Genomic DNA, 16,691 nt, shown 5'->3' on the forward strand with positions numbered 1-16,691 from the left:
AATATCTGTATTTGGTATCAGTTGATTTGGCAACAAATAGATTACATTAATCACGTGTGGCATGAGGATTTAAAATTTACTGCAGTTTGTAATTTGTATGTTATTTCTAAGCATCACATAGTGATAATAAATGCCTTGGAAGACTCAAATAGAATTCTGCTCCGCCCACTACATATACCAAGATCCATTCCTGTGACTTATTGAACTGTGATTTATTCATGATACAGTGAACATATTTGCATTGAGAATTTAGTGGTTATAAATCCAGTAGTCGTTCCTTTGTTTTTCTTACAAAAGTGTGATGTGCAACACAGGAGACTACTTGCATATATATATATATATATATATATATATATATATATATATATACACACACACACACACATATATGCAAGATGACCTCTAGATACTGCTAACCAATGGTACACATATCCTCTTTAACGAGTCTATAAATTTACAAAAAGCCTTTTCACAAGAAGAGTAAATTACAGCCAGACTTCAATCTTCTGGGTACATTTATGATTGATTTGCTCTTGCTTTTTCCTCTAAAATGAGGTTGGTTTTTTTCTATTTACTAATATACTTATCAGCAGTTACTTTCAGAACACCTGCTAGCCAAATAGACTTTATTGTTGACTCCTAGCAGGCACAATATTGGGTAATTACATTCGCAGCAGTGCTTATTTGGTTAACAATAGGGAAAAGATTTTAACCACTTATTTGCATTTAAAAAGCAGACTCCATCTACCTACTAGGCGAATATATCTATGTAGCTACATAAGTCTAAATAATGATTCACCATGTAAAACATTACAATTAACAGTATTATATAATCACCCATGAAGGAAAAAAGTGAATATTTCAAAGAACATAAAAAATGTTTCATAAAATGATCAATATGTCTAGTTTCATCTCAAGAAAATGCTTATATAACATTAGAGGAAAATAATTTAGTCTCTTATCTTGCACAAATCAGATGAGTCACAAGGACACACATATACCACTGCTGATAGTATTTCTTCAAGTGCATTACAAGCATTTTGGAGGATTTCTTTATAAATGAAATCAAGGTTTTGTAGATACCTAGTTTTACACCTATTATAAGCACAGTAAAGTTTATTTTTTTTAAAATGACAAAAAGTCATGTCTTATTAAAGAGATAGTTTAACACAATACTAGACATAATTTAAAGGAACAAAAGTAGAGGAACATTAATTGATTATTCTGGCAATTATGACACTTATAGAAATGAAGCATGTTAGAAAATAACTACATAAATAATGTGAATGATAATTTGCATAGCTTCAAATATAACTAAGAAAAAGAACTATAACATAGTTTATGTTACATATTTTACAAAACTGGCAGCACAAAAGAAAATCATAAAGTACACATATTGAAAGGGAAAATTAATATTCTAGTGACTAAAATTCTTAAACAGATTTTATTTATGCACATAGTTTTTTCTTATCTTATATATACAAAAAACCTAGGCAAATATATTTATAATTTGAGGTCTAATACCTTTGAGAGCATTATGTTTTGTCTGTAAATAACTGCTGTTTTAGCTTTTTTTCCTCTCTCTCATCTGTGATTCTTGTTGTAAGTGTTCTCTTTGTAACAATTCATTTACAGTACCTCATTGTCTTCACTTGATTAAAAAAACAAATACAGTCTTCACTTTTTTTAAATGCCATGCATTGATACCGAGAAATTAAACATTGTACAAATACACTCAAATATCCAATTTAAAAACATTAGGGAATGCTATCATAAAATACCATGCTTACAATTTTTTTTATTTACATAGAAAACAGTTTCTGGGTCTTTTCTGAAGAATACATATTGAGGGGCATATGTATGAAGGTGGGGAGAACCATTTCAATGATAGAAGTTATGATTTGTTGTAAAAGTATTTGTTTGGGTTTTATTTTTATTACTGTTAAACCAACTAACAATGTATGGAGAAATAAACGAATCTTGTCACTTCCAATGTTAATTCATCTATGTATAAATACCTACTAAATAAATTTTAAAATATACAGCAGTTTACACAGTAATCTATGTTTTATATTTAAATATAAATGCTCAAGTTTAGGATATAGAGCATTAATATAAAAATGATGGTGACATATTTCATATATTGAAAATAATGTCTAAAATGAAGCACAATTATGCTTTCTTTAAGCAAATAAAATAATATGCGCATGCTTGAAAATAACTTCAAAAGTTTTCAATCCTCATTTTGCTATAGTCTCAAAGGACAATTGTTTTATTCTTTAAGAAAAATAGCTTAATTCTATTTATTTAAAGATACAATTTGTAAACATGCTATTGCAACATTGTTGCATTTGGGTACATTTGTGCTTCTCTTGTTTCCTGTTATTCAACTCCAAATCTAAAATATATCTACTACAAATATGTACTATGCAATGGTACCCAGGTATATCCCTGAGCTAATAATAAATGACATATAAACTTCAAAAGGTACATTATATGTATTATTATGTGTGCTAATAAATATAGTATATGTACATCTGTAACACAAGGTTACATTTCAAAGTAAAACTGAGGACTCATCCGCTCTAAGACATTTTGTTCAGCTATTAATAGCCCAGTGAAAGACACATACACTCATTTGTTATCTGTGAAATAATATTTTAATACGCCTTTTGAAACTTTCAAAAATTTCAGTGGCTCGGACAAAAATCAAATATAAAGAAAACTTTTTAACTCATTTCCTCCAAATGAGGGTTCTATGGCAGGGTTTGTAGTGAGACTGTAATGTAAGCAAGACTTTTGATTTCTTCACCCTGGACTTTCTTCTTTGACATGAAGTAGAACTCAGTATTTCTGGAAGTTTCTTCCTGTCCTTTTTCCATAAGCTGAGCTGTGAAGACCACTAAACTTCTTATATAAAGAAGTACTCATTGAGACAGCTCCAAGAAGTAAGAATTAATATTTCCCATATTAATTTATGTAACCAGCACTTAAAAATAATATCGTGCCTCCTAGTACTGTGTTTAAGCATTGTCTAAGAAGCCTTTAGCCTTGATGCATATATTAAAATCTCTACTGCTTTGTACATGTGAAGGATAAGAATGCTATATTGGTGATCGCGGTGGAAGAGGATAAAAGAAGATGTGAAAAAGTAAAGCGAATGAAGCATAAAGATACTCAGTGAATAGTGATGTGATATAGAAATGTCAAGCCACAAAGAAATTAGCAAAGATTTGAAGATTTTCTAAGTTTATATACAGGGTACATGGACTTATTTCTTTACTCCCACTGCGTAAGCAACATGGAATTATTTTACATGCATATATATATATAATATATATTTGACATTCAATATTAATGATACATACATCCATACATATATTTAATATCTATATATGGATATAAGTACGTATATATCTAAGTATTTTCTCAAATATTTGATAAAACCACTTTATTACAAATTTAGTTAGACAATATTTACATTTCATGCAATTGTGTTTACTATTACCAAAAACATCAGAAAAAGAAAACATCAGATATATAAGAAAGTGGAATTTTGTATCATATTTTAATTTATTTCCTAAATGACTATTTCCTTTTACATTTTGCCTTCTGAACATTAAATCGGAATAAGTCAAAAAAGAATTGAACAATTTATTAAATTTGAGAGTGTTGCTTTATGTTCATAAGTTGGTAATTTGAAAGTTATAATAAAATGTCAAAAGGAATACATTCTATTTAATAAAATAATTAAAAATAACACTATATGAATTGCAATATTCTGAGAATTCAGTTGGAGACATAAGCTATATTATTTCTTGCCAAATATTTATTCATTTTCATTCCCAGTTCATTCACACTTTCATCATAACCAATTTACCATATCTTTATTGAAGTCTTCCTCTTTCAGATTCACCCCCTGCTGAATTTCAGCCTCCAGTGGTTCAAGCAATTTTTGTATATCTGAGTTAAACTGCTCCAATTCCTTCAAAGGAATGGAGGCCTAAAAAAAAAAGATAGTGCTAATTTAAATCAAAATTACTTTTTATTAGAAACATAAACCAAATGAAATGCATTTATTCAGACCCCTGTTGCTAAAATAATGACATGCATTATGTTTCCATATTAAAGTTTATGAAGGTTTTGAAATACAACTGTGAAAGTACCCAAGGACACATATATGGAGAAACATTTGTCGCCATAGCCGAATATACATGCAAGATAATGCAATTCATCATTCCAGAATACCAAAATAGTCATTTACATACATTTGCCTATGCTATATTTTTAATATTTTAAAGTTTAGTCTTATTTTAGACATTCTGATAGTACAACATTTAAGTAAACATGACTTTCCAAAATTGTCTCATTCATCAATAACAGTATATTTGGGTAAACACTGGAATTTTCATGTTATTTTTAGAACAACCATGTGGCAATCTGTTCAAATATTTCAAATGCCATTTTTACCATGGTGCAAATTCCTGGCATGTTCTCATAAGTCAACACTATTAGCTTACCCCAGGAATGTTTTGTTAAGTTACATAAATACATACTTATAAATGAAACCCAAATATTTCATATATTCACAATGTATTTAATTCTGAAATTGATACTGACCATAGTTTCAAAATTCTTAATAATCCTTTGAATTCTAAATGAAATATTTTAAAATGCATGGAAACATGTTGAAAATAAAATATCCAAAGAACCATGCCATTATTAAAGTTCTATTAATAAAATCTACTTATTTTATTCTCTTGAACATTATTTTATATTGAATAGATTAATATTAGAATAGTAGAAATCATTTTTACCTGACCATTTCATAAGATTATAACTGTAAGATATAGTATAAATTATGTCACATCTTCAATGTCCTTTTCCCTATCCAGGGAATGGTTTATTGGATCCTCTTTAAAAGGACATAGAGTAAATACTACTTCAATTTTTAATTATGGTCTGTCATTTGAAATATAGCAATTTTTCAAAAGATAGAATCTAGAATACCCTAAACTTAAAGGATTGCAGTCTTTCAATTATTATCATACGGCCACAGTTCACATGCATATAGGATCCAAATATACACACAATACTTATCTGGTGGCACTTTAAATTATTGAACTGTTGTTCATCTTTGTTGATAGTCTGTGAGAGCAAATTGCTGTTCAAAATGACTTTTATAGATAGAAAGTAAATATTAAAAGTAAACTTCATCCACTAATTAGATATCAACATTTCTATTTGTAGCTAGATTTACCTGTTTGGTTCCATGTGCTTTTTTGCTAGCTCTTCCTCTATCCACATACTTAGAACAATATCAAAGTCTCAGAAGGTGAGTATTTGTGACCCTGCCCCAATATTTCTTCTATAATTAAATACTTGTTCTTCCAAACACCATGGCTTTCAAATAGTTACATTTAGCTATGACATCCCTTTTGAAATCTTGTCTAAATTTTCCAACAGCTAATTACATGCCAAGTCTAGCTGATATCCAAGGGAAAAGGGAAGGCAAGGTGGATGGGGGAGAGAAGGAGACAGAGGGACTGAGAGGTAAGGAGGGACAGGAGGCTGCAATCAGGATGCAAAGTAAAGAAATAATAAATAATAAAAATTCAATCGTTAAAAATAATATTTAAGTTCAAATGGAACTGTGCTTTTTCTCAAAGTATATGTAAGACCATTTTACCTAATTTAGTTAAAACCATATCTTTATTATTCATCAAATATTCTCAAACACAAATCCTGTTGTTATCAGGTACATTCATAGATATTGGCTATCCTTGGACCTAATTAATGTCAAATATAAATTAATTGCCTATGGTCCACTTTCTAACCCAGTAATACCAAAAATCTCCAAAGAGGTATCCAATTCCTTTCCTTACCAATAAGCCTCATGTTGTTCACAGTGACCAGGTCAGTATGTCTCCAACTACAGCAATTGTGTTTTTGCTATACAGGGACCTTACCCATCTACTAAAAAACAAAACAAAACAAAGCAAAAATCCCCAAAGAAAACAAACAAACAGACAGACAGACAGACAAACTACAAACAAGAACAATAAGGTATAGGTTCCAGAATGACTAAGCCCTTTTCTAATCTGTTATTGATAATCTTTTAGGCTTAATTAATATAGGATTGCTTTAAAGGCTGTTTTATTGTTTTTATTACCTTCTCCCAAGATTCATATAATGCTTCTGATAAAAAAACAAACTCTTGACTTAACATTTCTATATTAAAATCAGGCTTCACATATTAGCTGAGAAACCTCAACCAACATTTGCACTTATCTTTTCTAGAGTATAGATTATATTATTCATAACAATGACAAGATTTGCATCATTAGAAAGTTATGAAAATCAAGTATGTTGAGTGTTTACCTGAAATATAATAAATATTTGGTAAACGTCTATTATCACTGTCTCCCAAACTCCTATTTACTTGTGTGACACAAATTAATACTCAATACATCTTACCTCAAATGCTCACCTCTAAATCATAGCCATTACCCAAATTTTCTCTTTTGAAAAAGTTTCTGAAGGGCAAATGCTTCTTGGCTTTATTTTATTTGGGTAATGAATTATAGAAAAATAAAATAATTTAGCATCGAGAAATTTAGGTGCCACTTTGTCAAACTTTATCAAACTTGCTAAGGAAAGCTGACGTATTAATCTGTAGTATTGAAAATAATCCCAAGGAAAATGTCAATGTACTCATGTTTTATACTCTGAAGTATTTTCTTTAGCAGTTATTTGGAGAACTTCAGAACCAGTGAGAAATGTCCCCCATCTATTAAATGGGTTTCTTTCATTATATCTAAAATCATTCCTTCTGTGGAGTAGGTATTCAAAAATATTATTTTTCTAGAAAAGGAAGTAAACCTTTTACAATGCTGTAATACCATAGCAGAATGGATATTTTAAGAATCATAACAATTATATAGAATTACATATATAACAGTGTTTTTGGTCAAACCAAAATTACTTTCCATGCTTGATAAACACTCTACCCTGACCTATTTATCTCCCAATATACACAATTTCTAAAGACAAAATTCAAAAGATCTGATGATTCTTTGTTATTCATATGTAAAATATGTCAGCAGGGTAAATGGTACAAAGAACATAATATCATAATATACAAAAGGCAAAATCCAACTGTAAACAAAAAAGGAAACACACCACCAGCAAGCTACTGACATAATATTTTAGACAATAATATTTCAAAAATGAATATAAATTCACACAAAAGATGGAAACTTAAACACATTTTAGCAAAATACACAGGGATGATATTTGATTTAACACTACTCTACATTTGCTAAAAGACCATTATGAGGGTGAGAGATTAAACACTAACAATGTCCTTCCAAATAAATAATATAAATTAATAAAAAGTATTTGCAGATTGTACTTTAGGCCCTCATAAGAATAAATTTTAAATTTGGACAGTTTCAAACTGGAGTAAATTTTTCATTGCTGAAAATATACAAGTAAGTGCTAAATAGTGATGATTTTGGTCATATATTTTAAATATGACTAGTTTACCGTGGGTACTACATTAAAATCTTACACCTCATTATGAAATCTATTCATATTCTTAATAGTGTTCTCAATAGAAATACAATGAGTCATAAATTCAATTAAAATGAACTAGTTAGTAAATTAAAAACAAAATCAAGCAAAATTCTTTTATTTTCCATATGTGCAAAATGCTATCTTCCAGTATTCAGCAATATGCTCAGTTATGTAACTAAAATGCTATCTTCTAAGCCACAAAAATTAATAATTATATTTTATATTCAGTATTTCAAACCAATTATTTGAAATGTAGACATGTTTTAAAATTATGTCACATCTTAATTTAGATTAGGCAAATTTTAAATGATTACTAGACTCTTTTTAGTGTAGATCTATACTATTTTAGCAATGGCAAGTAATGAGATTTAGCTTTCATTATGAACTAAAAAATAGGCATAGAATACAATCTTATCAATGGTATAGAAAATTTGAATATTCAAAAATTTTATTGTATTGCATTTTTACATTTTTATAGGTTTTATAAAACATCAGTTTCATTCACATGCATTTTAGGATTTTTTTTTCTGTTACTTTTTAGATTATATTTTTGACAGAATCTTTCCAGATTGCCGTTTGGGTATGAGAAATTTTAAATGGATTTACGAGGAGTTTCAAGATTATCTATCCACATTTATTTGTGATTCTAAGCTAATTTTGAAATTAGCATTACCTCTTGTATCAGACTATATTTTGCATACCAAATACGACATTCAATCCTTTTTATGGAAAAGGAAACAATCTTTTTTTTATATACATTAGTAGTTTTAAGGCTATTTGAACTTTGATAAATCAATGGCGATTTTTCATTCAAAATGACAATAAGTAATCAGCCCTATTATTCCATCTGTTGACCAGAAGAAATCAGGCCCTTCATACACTCGTGTTCACTACTGTTTGTGCATAACAAATTAGAAAAAATATAATTGTTGAGTTAAGAATTCACTAGCTCAACATTATAACACAGTAATGAATTCTAATAAGGAAGACATGTTTGATTATTAGTGAAAGGTTTTCCTTGCATGTGCTTGTTGTTATCCATTATTTTGTATTCTCATGAAAGCTATTAGAAGAAATCAATAATGTGGAAGTGCCTGTTGTTTCAAAGCCCATGTAGACCTTGTTATGGTGATGCACACTTGTAATAAGGGTACATGGGGGCTGAGATAGAAGAACTGCATATTTGAATCAGTCAGAACTACAAAATGAAGTCCTTTCTCATCAAATATCAAAAAAAAAAACCCTGAATGAGTAAATAAACTCAGAAATGATTAAAGTTTGTTTAAGGTACCATGTTATTGTCTATAGAAGTTGGAGGCTATGGTTGACAAATCACATTCAATATCAAATAAAATACTTTTACTTACTTAGTGACCACAATATTACTAGAATCATAATTATGTTACATATTAGACACCGAACACAAGATAGGTTTTAGTGTACATAGAAAATAATAGAAATGAAGATATAATATAGTCATAGAAGCATATAGCAATTATTACTTTGCACAATTGTTTTACTTACCTTTTTATTTTAAGAACTTTAGCATGACCGTGCAGTTACACAAAAATACATAGAAGATAGAACATAGAAAGCTTTAATAAACAGATAAATGGACACAAAAGAAAGGAGAGACAGAGAAACTGAGAAAGACAACACTTGGTTTTCCTTGATATTTTAATATTTCTTTAAATTGCTTAACAACTATTAATTGTGCTTTGTTGAAAAATTTAAGGATTGACGAGACTTAAGGCTCTATTGAAGCTATTGCATTAATGGTCAGGTATATCACAAGTCAACAAAGAATAAAAAACTGAACAAAGTAAAATCAATTACAAACTGAATCACTAAATTTTGAAAGCATGTATAATTATTTAGATATACTTTATTTATATTGAAATGTTAGCTTTCTGTTGGCTAAATATTACTTTAGCCTGTACATATACAATTGCATGATAATAAATATGTTTACACAGATAACATTGTAAACATCTGTTATTTTTGAGTATGGAATCTAAATCATCAACATAAAAACACTAGAAGGGAAACACACTGTAATCTAAACTGAAAATAAATTATATGAGTGCTATTGGGCTACACTTCTTTCAAATCAATCAATCAATCAATCAATATTTTTTCATTTTGCATGTTTGAAGTAACATTTTTTCAGTACAACCACTAAAACTTTTTCAGTAAAACCACTAAAACAAGAATAAAGAAAAAATAGCTGATAACAATAAAGAGTAAAGGTTTAAAGTCCACTAACCTCTTCCAATACAGAAGAGACTAATGACAAATATGGACAGTAATTTCAAATATCCCCGTGTACAAAGGGAAGAAAACGTACAAAGGTAAATAAGATCCTTTAAAGACCTCTAGCTCTCTAAGTAAAAAGTTAACCAAATTAATACTTTGTGGGATTAGTGACTTTTTAAATTTCCATTTAAAATATGAGAAAAATTTGACATGGTTGTAACAAAATTTTCAGTGGCTCAAAATTGTATCATCAATTTCTTGGACTCTTTTTTGTAATAGGCATGGTAATTATGGGTAAGGTACCAACCTACTTTGAATGCTTTACTGGTGAAAATATGGCTAAGTTGTGAAGATCCCTAGGAGGATTGTCCAATACATTTCTATAGATTTGCAAGTTGGTAAGATACAATTCTGGGTTAGCTACTTCATAACTGGATAAAAATTGATTGTATAAGGCATTATTGGATTAAGATTCATTGGCTACTTGTGTTAAGTATTACTGGAAGTAGTTTTCTTTCTATGATTATGAAAATTCAGTAATATCAAATGGAACAGGAAAGGGTTTAGCTCTAAATTATGGTGCAGGTTGGGGTGGAGCTAGATAAATTAAATGTAAAATTGTAATTTTTTGGGGAACTGTATTTTCAACTTTCTATATTTTATAATCTCTGGCATTATGTTCAGCACCTTGTGATATTAAAATAAAGAAGTGTACTAAAGTTGCAATTTAAAATAAACTTGATTATATTCACATGAATGTATCACAGGATTAATCTGATTTTCTGACATAGAGAGAAGTAAGGAATCATGTTGGGAATTTGTAAATCAGTGACCTATGCAAGAGAAGTGAGATTTAAAATTTCTATCCAGGCTATTTAACTGTGAGAATTCAGTGATATACAACCTCCCTTATATCCTCATATAATTATCCAATAATCTCCTCTCCAAAAAATGACTACATTTGAATGCCCTTACACTAACTGGGAAAATTATTTTGTTTTTAAGATCCAACAACTAGTAATTGACAAATAGCTTTACTTACAATAAATGTCAGGTTAATAAAACACAGTTAGATCAAAAAACAGTATTCACTGTATTCAGCAGTTAAAATAATTAAAATAATTATAAGCTATTTATTTATTATCAAAATTTAAATATACTTAACTCTGTCGTTGGGTTGTAAAATACAAATGTGAAACAATTTTATTAGAATAGAAAGTGTGTGGATTGGTTCAATTTTTATTAATTTCAGCTTAATTTAAATAGCATGTATATTATATAGCTTGAAAATTTAACTGTTATTATCTCTTAAGATATTAATTATAAATACTACATATTGCATAGTATCTGCAGCTTTCTCCCTTACTCTTCATCTACAACATTACATTAGAAAACTAAGTCAAGGTTATAATCATATAACATGAGGAACTGGGACAAAGTATGAATTTTGGCCCTTTCTGTCAGAAGAGAGGCTGTTTTCGAAGATGATTAGAAAGAGATTGCCTGGGGAAAGGATCAGTATATTCATATTATTATACTGATCACAAAAAATTAAGTTTTATTTAAATTACCAGATCTAGTAAATCTTAATTTAACATCCTAGTTCATGTCAATTATATTGTTTATTTTGTATTGATAAGGATAAAATTATCAGTCTAACATATAACTCAATTATTTTTCAAACACAAAACTATGTTTTAAAAAAGCTATGTATTTTATTGTCTATGTCGTATATTCTACATTATGCAGAACCTTGCCACCTTTCTCATTGGTTATCTCATAAGCCACTAGAAATACCTAAATGTTTTTCATCTACAGAAATATTAGTTTTATATCTGTTGGTGGTGAGTAAAGGTTGAAAACTGACACTCACATAATTTGTTATATCAATAAAATGATGAATATTTAAACATATGAAGTCAGATTTCCCAAATCTGGTTTTATTGTTACATTACATATATCAAAACTTCTAGAAGAATTTTAGTTGCAAGTTCTAAGGCCCATATGGAATATAAAAGAATATGTGGCAAATATATACTATAATATATATGTTTTATTGAATAACTAAAGACAGTAAAAAAACATATTCACCCTCTTTTAACTGCTTAATTTTTATCCATTTTAGAGCCAATATGTAAATTTCAAGGTACATAAAGAATAAAGTATTTTACATATGTAGAAGTCATATGCAAATCTTTTGCAATATTTTTTCCATAAAATGAAACAACTGCCTATGTTAATAGAACAGAGCTTTATGTAATATAGTTAAAATTCATTGGAAATCATTGAATAATGGAATACATATCTTGATACATATTTAATTATTGAAATTCATTCATAGACTTTCTCATGCAATCAGTTTGGAATTCTAATCAATCATTTCATTCCCATCTTCTTGGCCTTTCAAACAAGATCTCTGATAATTCCCAATTGTTCTAGCTAGGAAGATCTGGAGGTTTGCTCTCTTAGTCCATTTGCATTAGCACTGCCAAGAAACTTGTCATTAATATGAATTTTCAGGTTTATTTTTACTTCCACTATGCATGTATCTCTTGGTGTGGAGGCTTTTTAATCTGTGTTTTACAATCTCCCAAGTACAAACAAAAATTGGAGAATTTTTTCTAGATTAGTACTGCTTTTTATTACTGTAAATGCTCCATTATTTCAAGTCCCCTTTGTATCTCATAAAGACTATTGTGTAGCCTTCCCACCCGGTTTCCCTCATTCCTGACACAGTTCAGTTGTGTTCCCTCATGCCACTGCTCTAATCATTCAAGAATGCATGAATCAGAACTATTACAAAGTCCTCATTAAGCACAATGTATTATTCTTGTGGGCATGACCTTTTACAACTCTAATCAGTCTCCTCAATTTTATCATCCACAAATAAGCTTCATATTCCATGTCCTCTATCCCTAAAGAATCTTAATTTAGTCTCTACTAAACACTGTATACTGGAGCCTTTTCATTGGCTTTTCCAAAACTGTTTTCTCCTCAAAGCTCTTGGAGTGACTATTAAATTCACATATGATGGAAATGACTCTCAATCCAGCACTCATGAATGTATCTTGAATATAAACGTAAGTTACTTAAAGCTTTCACATTTGAGCTAACAAGAGTACCCACAGGACCAAACATTGTATTCTGAAAATAATGTATGGACACTGAGAATTTATCTAGTCAGCTACTTTCTTCTCAAAGACCCACCAAAACAAACTTTTCAACAAGTGTGAGTACCTCTCCTATTAGTAGACTTCTACTAGAATGAAGAAGTTTCCTTAGCAACCACATTTAGAAATAACTTATATTTCTTTCTAATTTCTTTTCTATGTAAGGTGTTTCGTGGCACCTTCTGTTCCTAATGACATTGCTTGACCTTCTCCTTCAGCTCAGATATATTAAAACAAAGAAAATTTAGACAAGGTATCACTTCTTATTGTTCAACTTTGCTAGGAATTATTAAAGGAACTGTGGCTTAATTTCATAATTATGAACTACTTCACTAGAACTACCATGTCCATAAACCAATCTCATAATTATTAAGACATTTTCAAATGTTCTTAACAGGTTCTCAAACTGTTGGAAATTTGATAAATTTAAATAAATACAAAGAGGTAGCATCTTAGGTATTTTAAGTGTGCATCAATTGAAGTAGAACTTTCTAGTACTTTTTAAGTCTAGTTGATTACCCTTTTTTTTTGAATACTCTTTGAATATATAGCCTATTCCAGCTTGTCTAACAATGCTTGTCTCAGTTCTCAAAACTTGATAACTAAGCAGTGGCTTAATGTATCTAACCAAATAATATTTTTTCATTTTTAATTACTTGGAATCAATATAACAAAAAGTTTTCTAAATATCTGCTTCTTACATCATTTATTCACATGACAATGCTGAGGTTATAATTGGACAGGCATTATCTTCCTAAATTGATAGATGCCAAAGATGGCCTGAAGTGGAAATATGCCAAATTATACAATTAGTAATATATTTAGCTATTTGTCAATGCAATTGGGAAGTTTCAACTCAAGAACTTGATTCTTGTTCTGTTGCCCTATCCAAAACTAACTGAGAACACCAGAGGTTGCTCTTTTGAATTTTACAATAGAGATTCCATGTCAAAAGAATGGATACCTTTTATTAATTACTCAACAGAGTATAGAGGAGTAACCTGTGACTTTTCATGATAGGCTTTGCTCTAATTAGTTGTTCTTACAGTTGACTGAAAAAGGGCTAGCCTAAAATTAATCCTCATATTGAATTCATAATTTCCTCTTGTTCATTAACAAAAGATTTGCATGTTGTAGTTATCAACAGCAATTTTGTCCTAAGTTATACTTTTTCATGAGAAAATTTACCCACAGAAACGACCTGAAATCTCAAACAGCAGCTCATCCGATTTTAACATCTAAGATAGTGGTAACACTATTCTCCAAGCAGAAACATTCTACAACACTAAATATCTTAAAGATGTAGTTTGTCAAGACAAAAATACTGAAGTATCCAAATCAACCGTTATAGGATTTTAGACTATCTGATTTTGAAAAAATTAACACCATAATCTCCAGATACAATTTTTACTTCTTGAGTTCAACCATAGGAGTAAAAGTTCAAAGGGTTTATAATCCCTACATACCTACTAATTCTGTTACTTTATACTTCATACAATCAATTTTGAATCATTCATTTTGATGATCATGATCATTTTCCTTTTGGTGTAGAGACATAGGTGTGCAGTTGTACACTAGAGATACAAGTAAAACAAGGTTCTGGACACTAATGTGCATAATATTAAAGTTTATACCTTTAAAATTGTGTTCTTTTTTCTTATATATTCTTATACATCAAATTTACAGAAATGTTGCTTAAAGCAATAAATTTATAACTACTTTTAAAAGATAAGTGCAATCCGATGCTTTTTTTCTTTTACGTTTGCAACTTAATGATAAACTGCTGTTCTACTAACAATTGTTGTACAATCCTTGTGACTATTTTAACTTTGTTACATTTGAGAAGTTTATGGGACAGACTGACTGGTAAAATCAATTTAAATCTCATCGTGCTGAAGTCTTTCATTTTGAATACTATGCCTTTCTATAAACTTCATTTTAAATTTAACTTTTTTATTTTTCATTTTTATTGGTTATTTTATTTATGTCCCTCTCAAATGTTACTTCCTTCACAGTTTCCCCTCCACAAACTCCTATCCCCTCCCCCTGCTTCTGTGAGGGTGATCCCTATCTGCCCACCCACTCCTGCCTCAGTGCCAGCCCTACCCTGGGACATAGAGCCTCCACAGGACCAAGTGATGCCAGATAAGGCAATCCTCTGCTCCACATCCAGCTGGAGCCATTGTGCCCCCCCACCTGCCCCTGCTCCATGTATTCTTTTGTTGGTGGCTTAGTCTCTGGGGGGTCTGGTTGGTTTATATTATTCTTCTTCCTATGGGATTGCAAACTCCTTCAGCAACTTGTTCTAACTCTTCCATTGGGGTCCCCTTCTTAGTCTGACGTTGTGGCTGCATGCATGTTTACCAAGTAATATATCTCTGTTAGGTGCTATTCTATGCTTTAAAGATTCTTGCCTCAAACAAGCAAACCTTTAGTACAAAACAAAACCAACCAATCAAAAACAAAACAAACAAAATACACACAAAACTGCTTTATATGAAAACACAGACACTCAGAGGTATTGCCTATCTCCAGGGTTTTAGAAACTTGGACTTGGTTTTCTCCACCTTAGAGGTGTTTTGAAAATCTCCCTGAAGAGGTTCTAATACTAAATGCATTTTTTTATTTTTGCAATTTGTTTGGTTTTGTGTTTATAAAGACATTTAACCAAATACCTTAACATCCTTTCATTTGTACAATTACCAGTAAAATGGAAGTGCAATATAATTTTTGGTTTGACAGATAATCAGACACATTTTATCAATGTGGTATTAGTTTTAGCATTATAGAGCATAATTATCACTTCAGAACAATTATCAATGTAATATTTAGTCATTTTTGTAAGCAAGGGAAAACAGATACTGAGACAAAAGTGTGATTGGTTTATCAATATATGTTTTAAAGAATTGATTTGGAATAGCTTATGCTTTGCTTGGAAGGATGAGTAAAATATTAGATTTGAATGTCCTACTAGATGCATGATTTTTAAATTAGTAATCAGATTTCAGGCAGAATATAGAAAAAATTTACTTTGAAACCTTGGTTATGAAATTCTCTTAATGAGAGTTCTATTATAAAGAATAAATTCTCCCCTTTTCAGTGTAGAACCTACGAGCCACAATCTCATGAATTAACTTCCAGAAAAGTACATCCACATATTCTTTTATATATCCTATAGCTTAGTAGTTTAGCAAAATTGCATATGCATCCACGAACAACATAAAATTTAATAACATTAATAGGGTTGCTGAAATTAAATTCCTTCAGTTATTCAGGTGGCAACTACATTATAAAATTTCATCAGAAATAACAATTGTTATTTAAGAACAAGAATATATTTTGTGCAAGTAAATTTTTAAGGTAATTGATGATGTAAATTATTTATAATTTCTGATACTACATTTTATATATTCTATATATTTTGAAGCATACTTCAAATATATATTCTGACCACTGCAATACCTTAGAAATTTAGAAATTGTCATATATATATATATACATATGTATATATCATTTGATGAACATATTGATAAAAAATAATTTTTAACACATTCTAATTTTCTGAAAATCAAATAAATAGGCAATACTTCAGGTATACCTCATCTCTACTGTTTAAGTTTTACTCTGATTATAAAGTATAATTATACCTTCAGAACCCTTGCACAGTATCAGTATCATATCTGGTCA

The 16,691-nt window shown here is 29.7% G+C and overlaps 1 protein-coding gene across 1 annotated transcript in view; it reads right to left on the bottom strand.

Annotated features, from left to right (window-relative positions):
• Positions 1–1,606: 1,606 nt before the first annotated feature.
• The window catches only part of LOC116889196 (dystrophin-like), a 37,074-nt gene continuing 21,989 nt past the window's right edge, over positions 1,607–16,691 (bottom strand). Inside the window, exons 6-7 of the mRNA XM_032890354.1 lie at positions 3,881–4,003; positions 1,607–1,653 (exon numbers count right to left, since the gene is read on the bottom strand). Coding sequence (XP_032746245.1) covers positions 1,630–1,653; positions 3,881–4,003 — 147 coding nt within the window. The 3' untranslated portion in view covers positions 1,607–1,629. The remainder of the gene's footprint in view (positions 1,654–3,880; positions 4,004–16,691) is intronic.

This window comes from Rattus rattus, chromosome X (assembly GCF_011064425.1).
Source record: "Rattus rattus isolate New Zealand chromosome X, Rrattus_CSIRO_v1, whole genome shotgun sequence".
Taxonomy (NCBI): domain Eukaryota; kingdom Metazoa; phylum Chordata; class Mammalia; order Rodentia; family Muridae; genus Rattus; species Rattus rattus.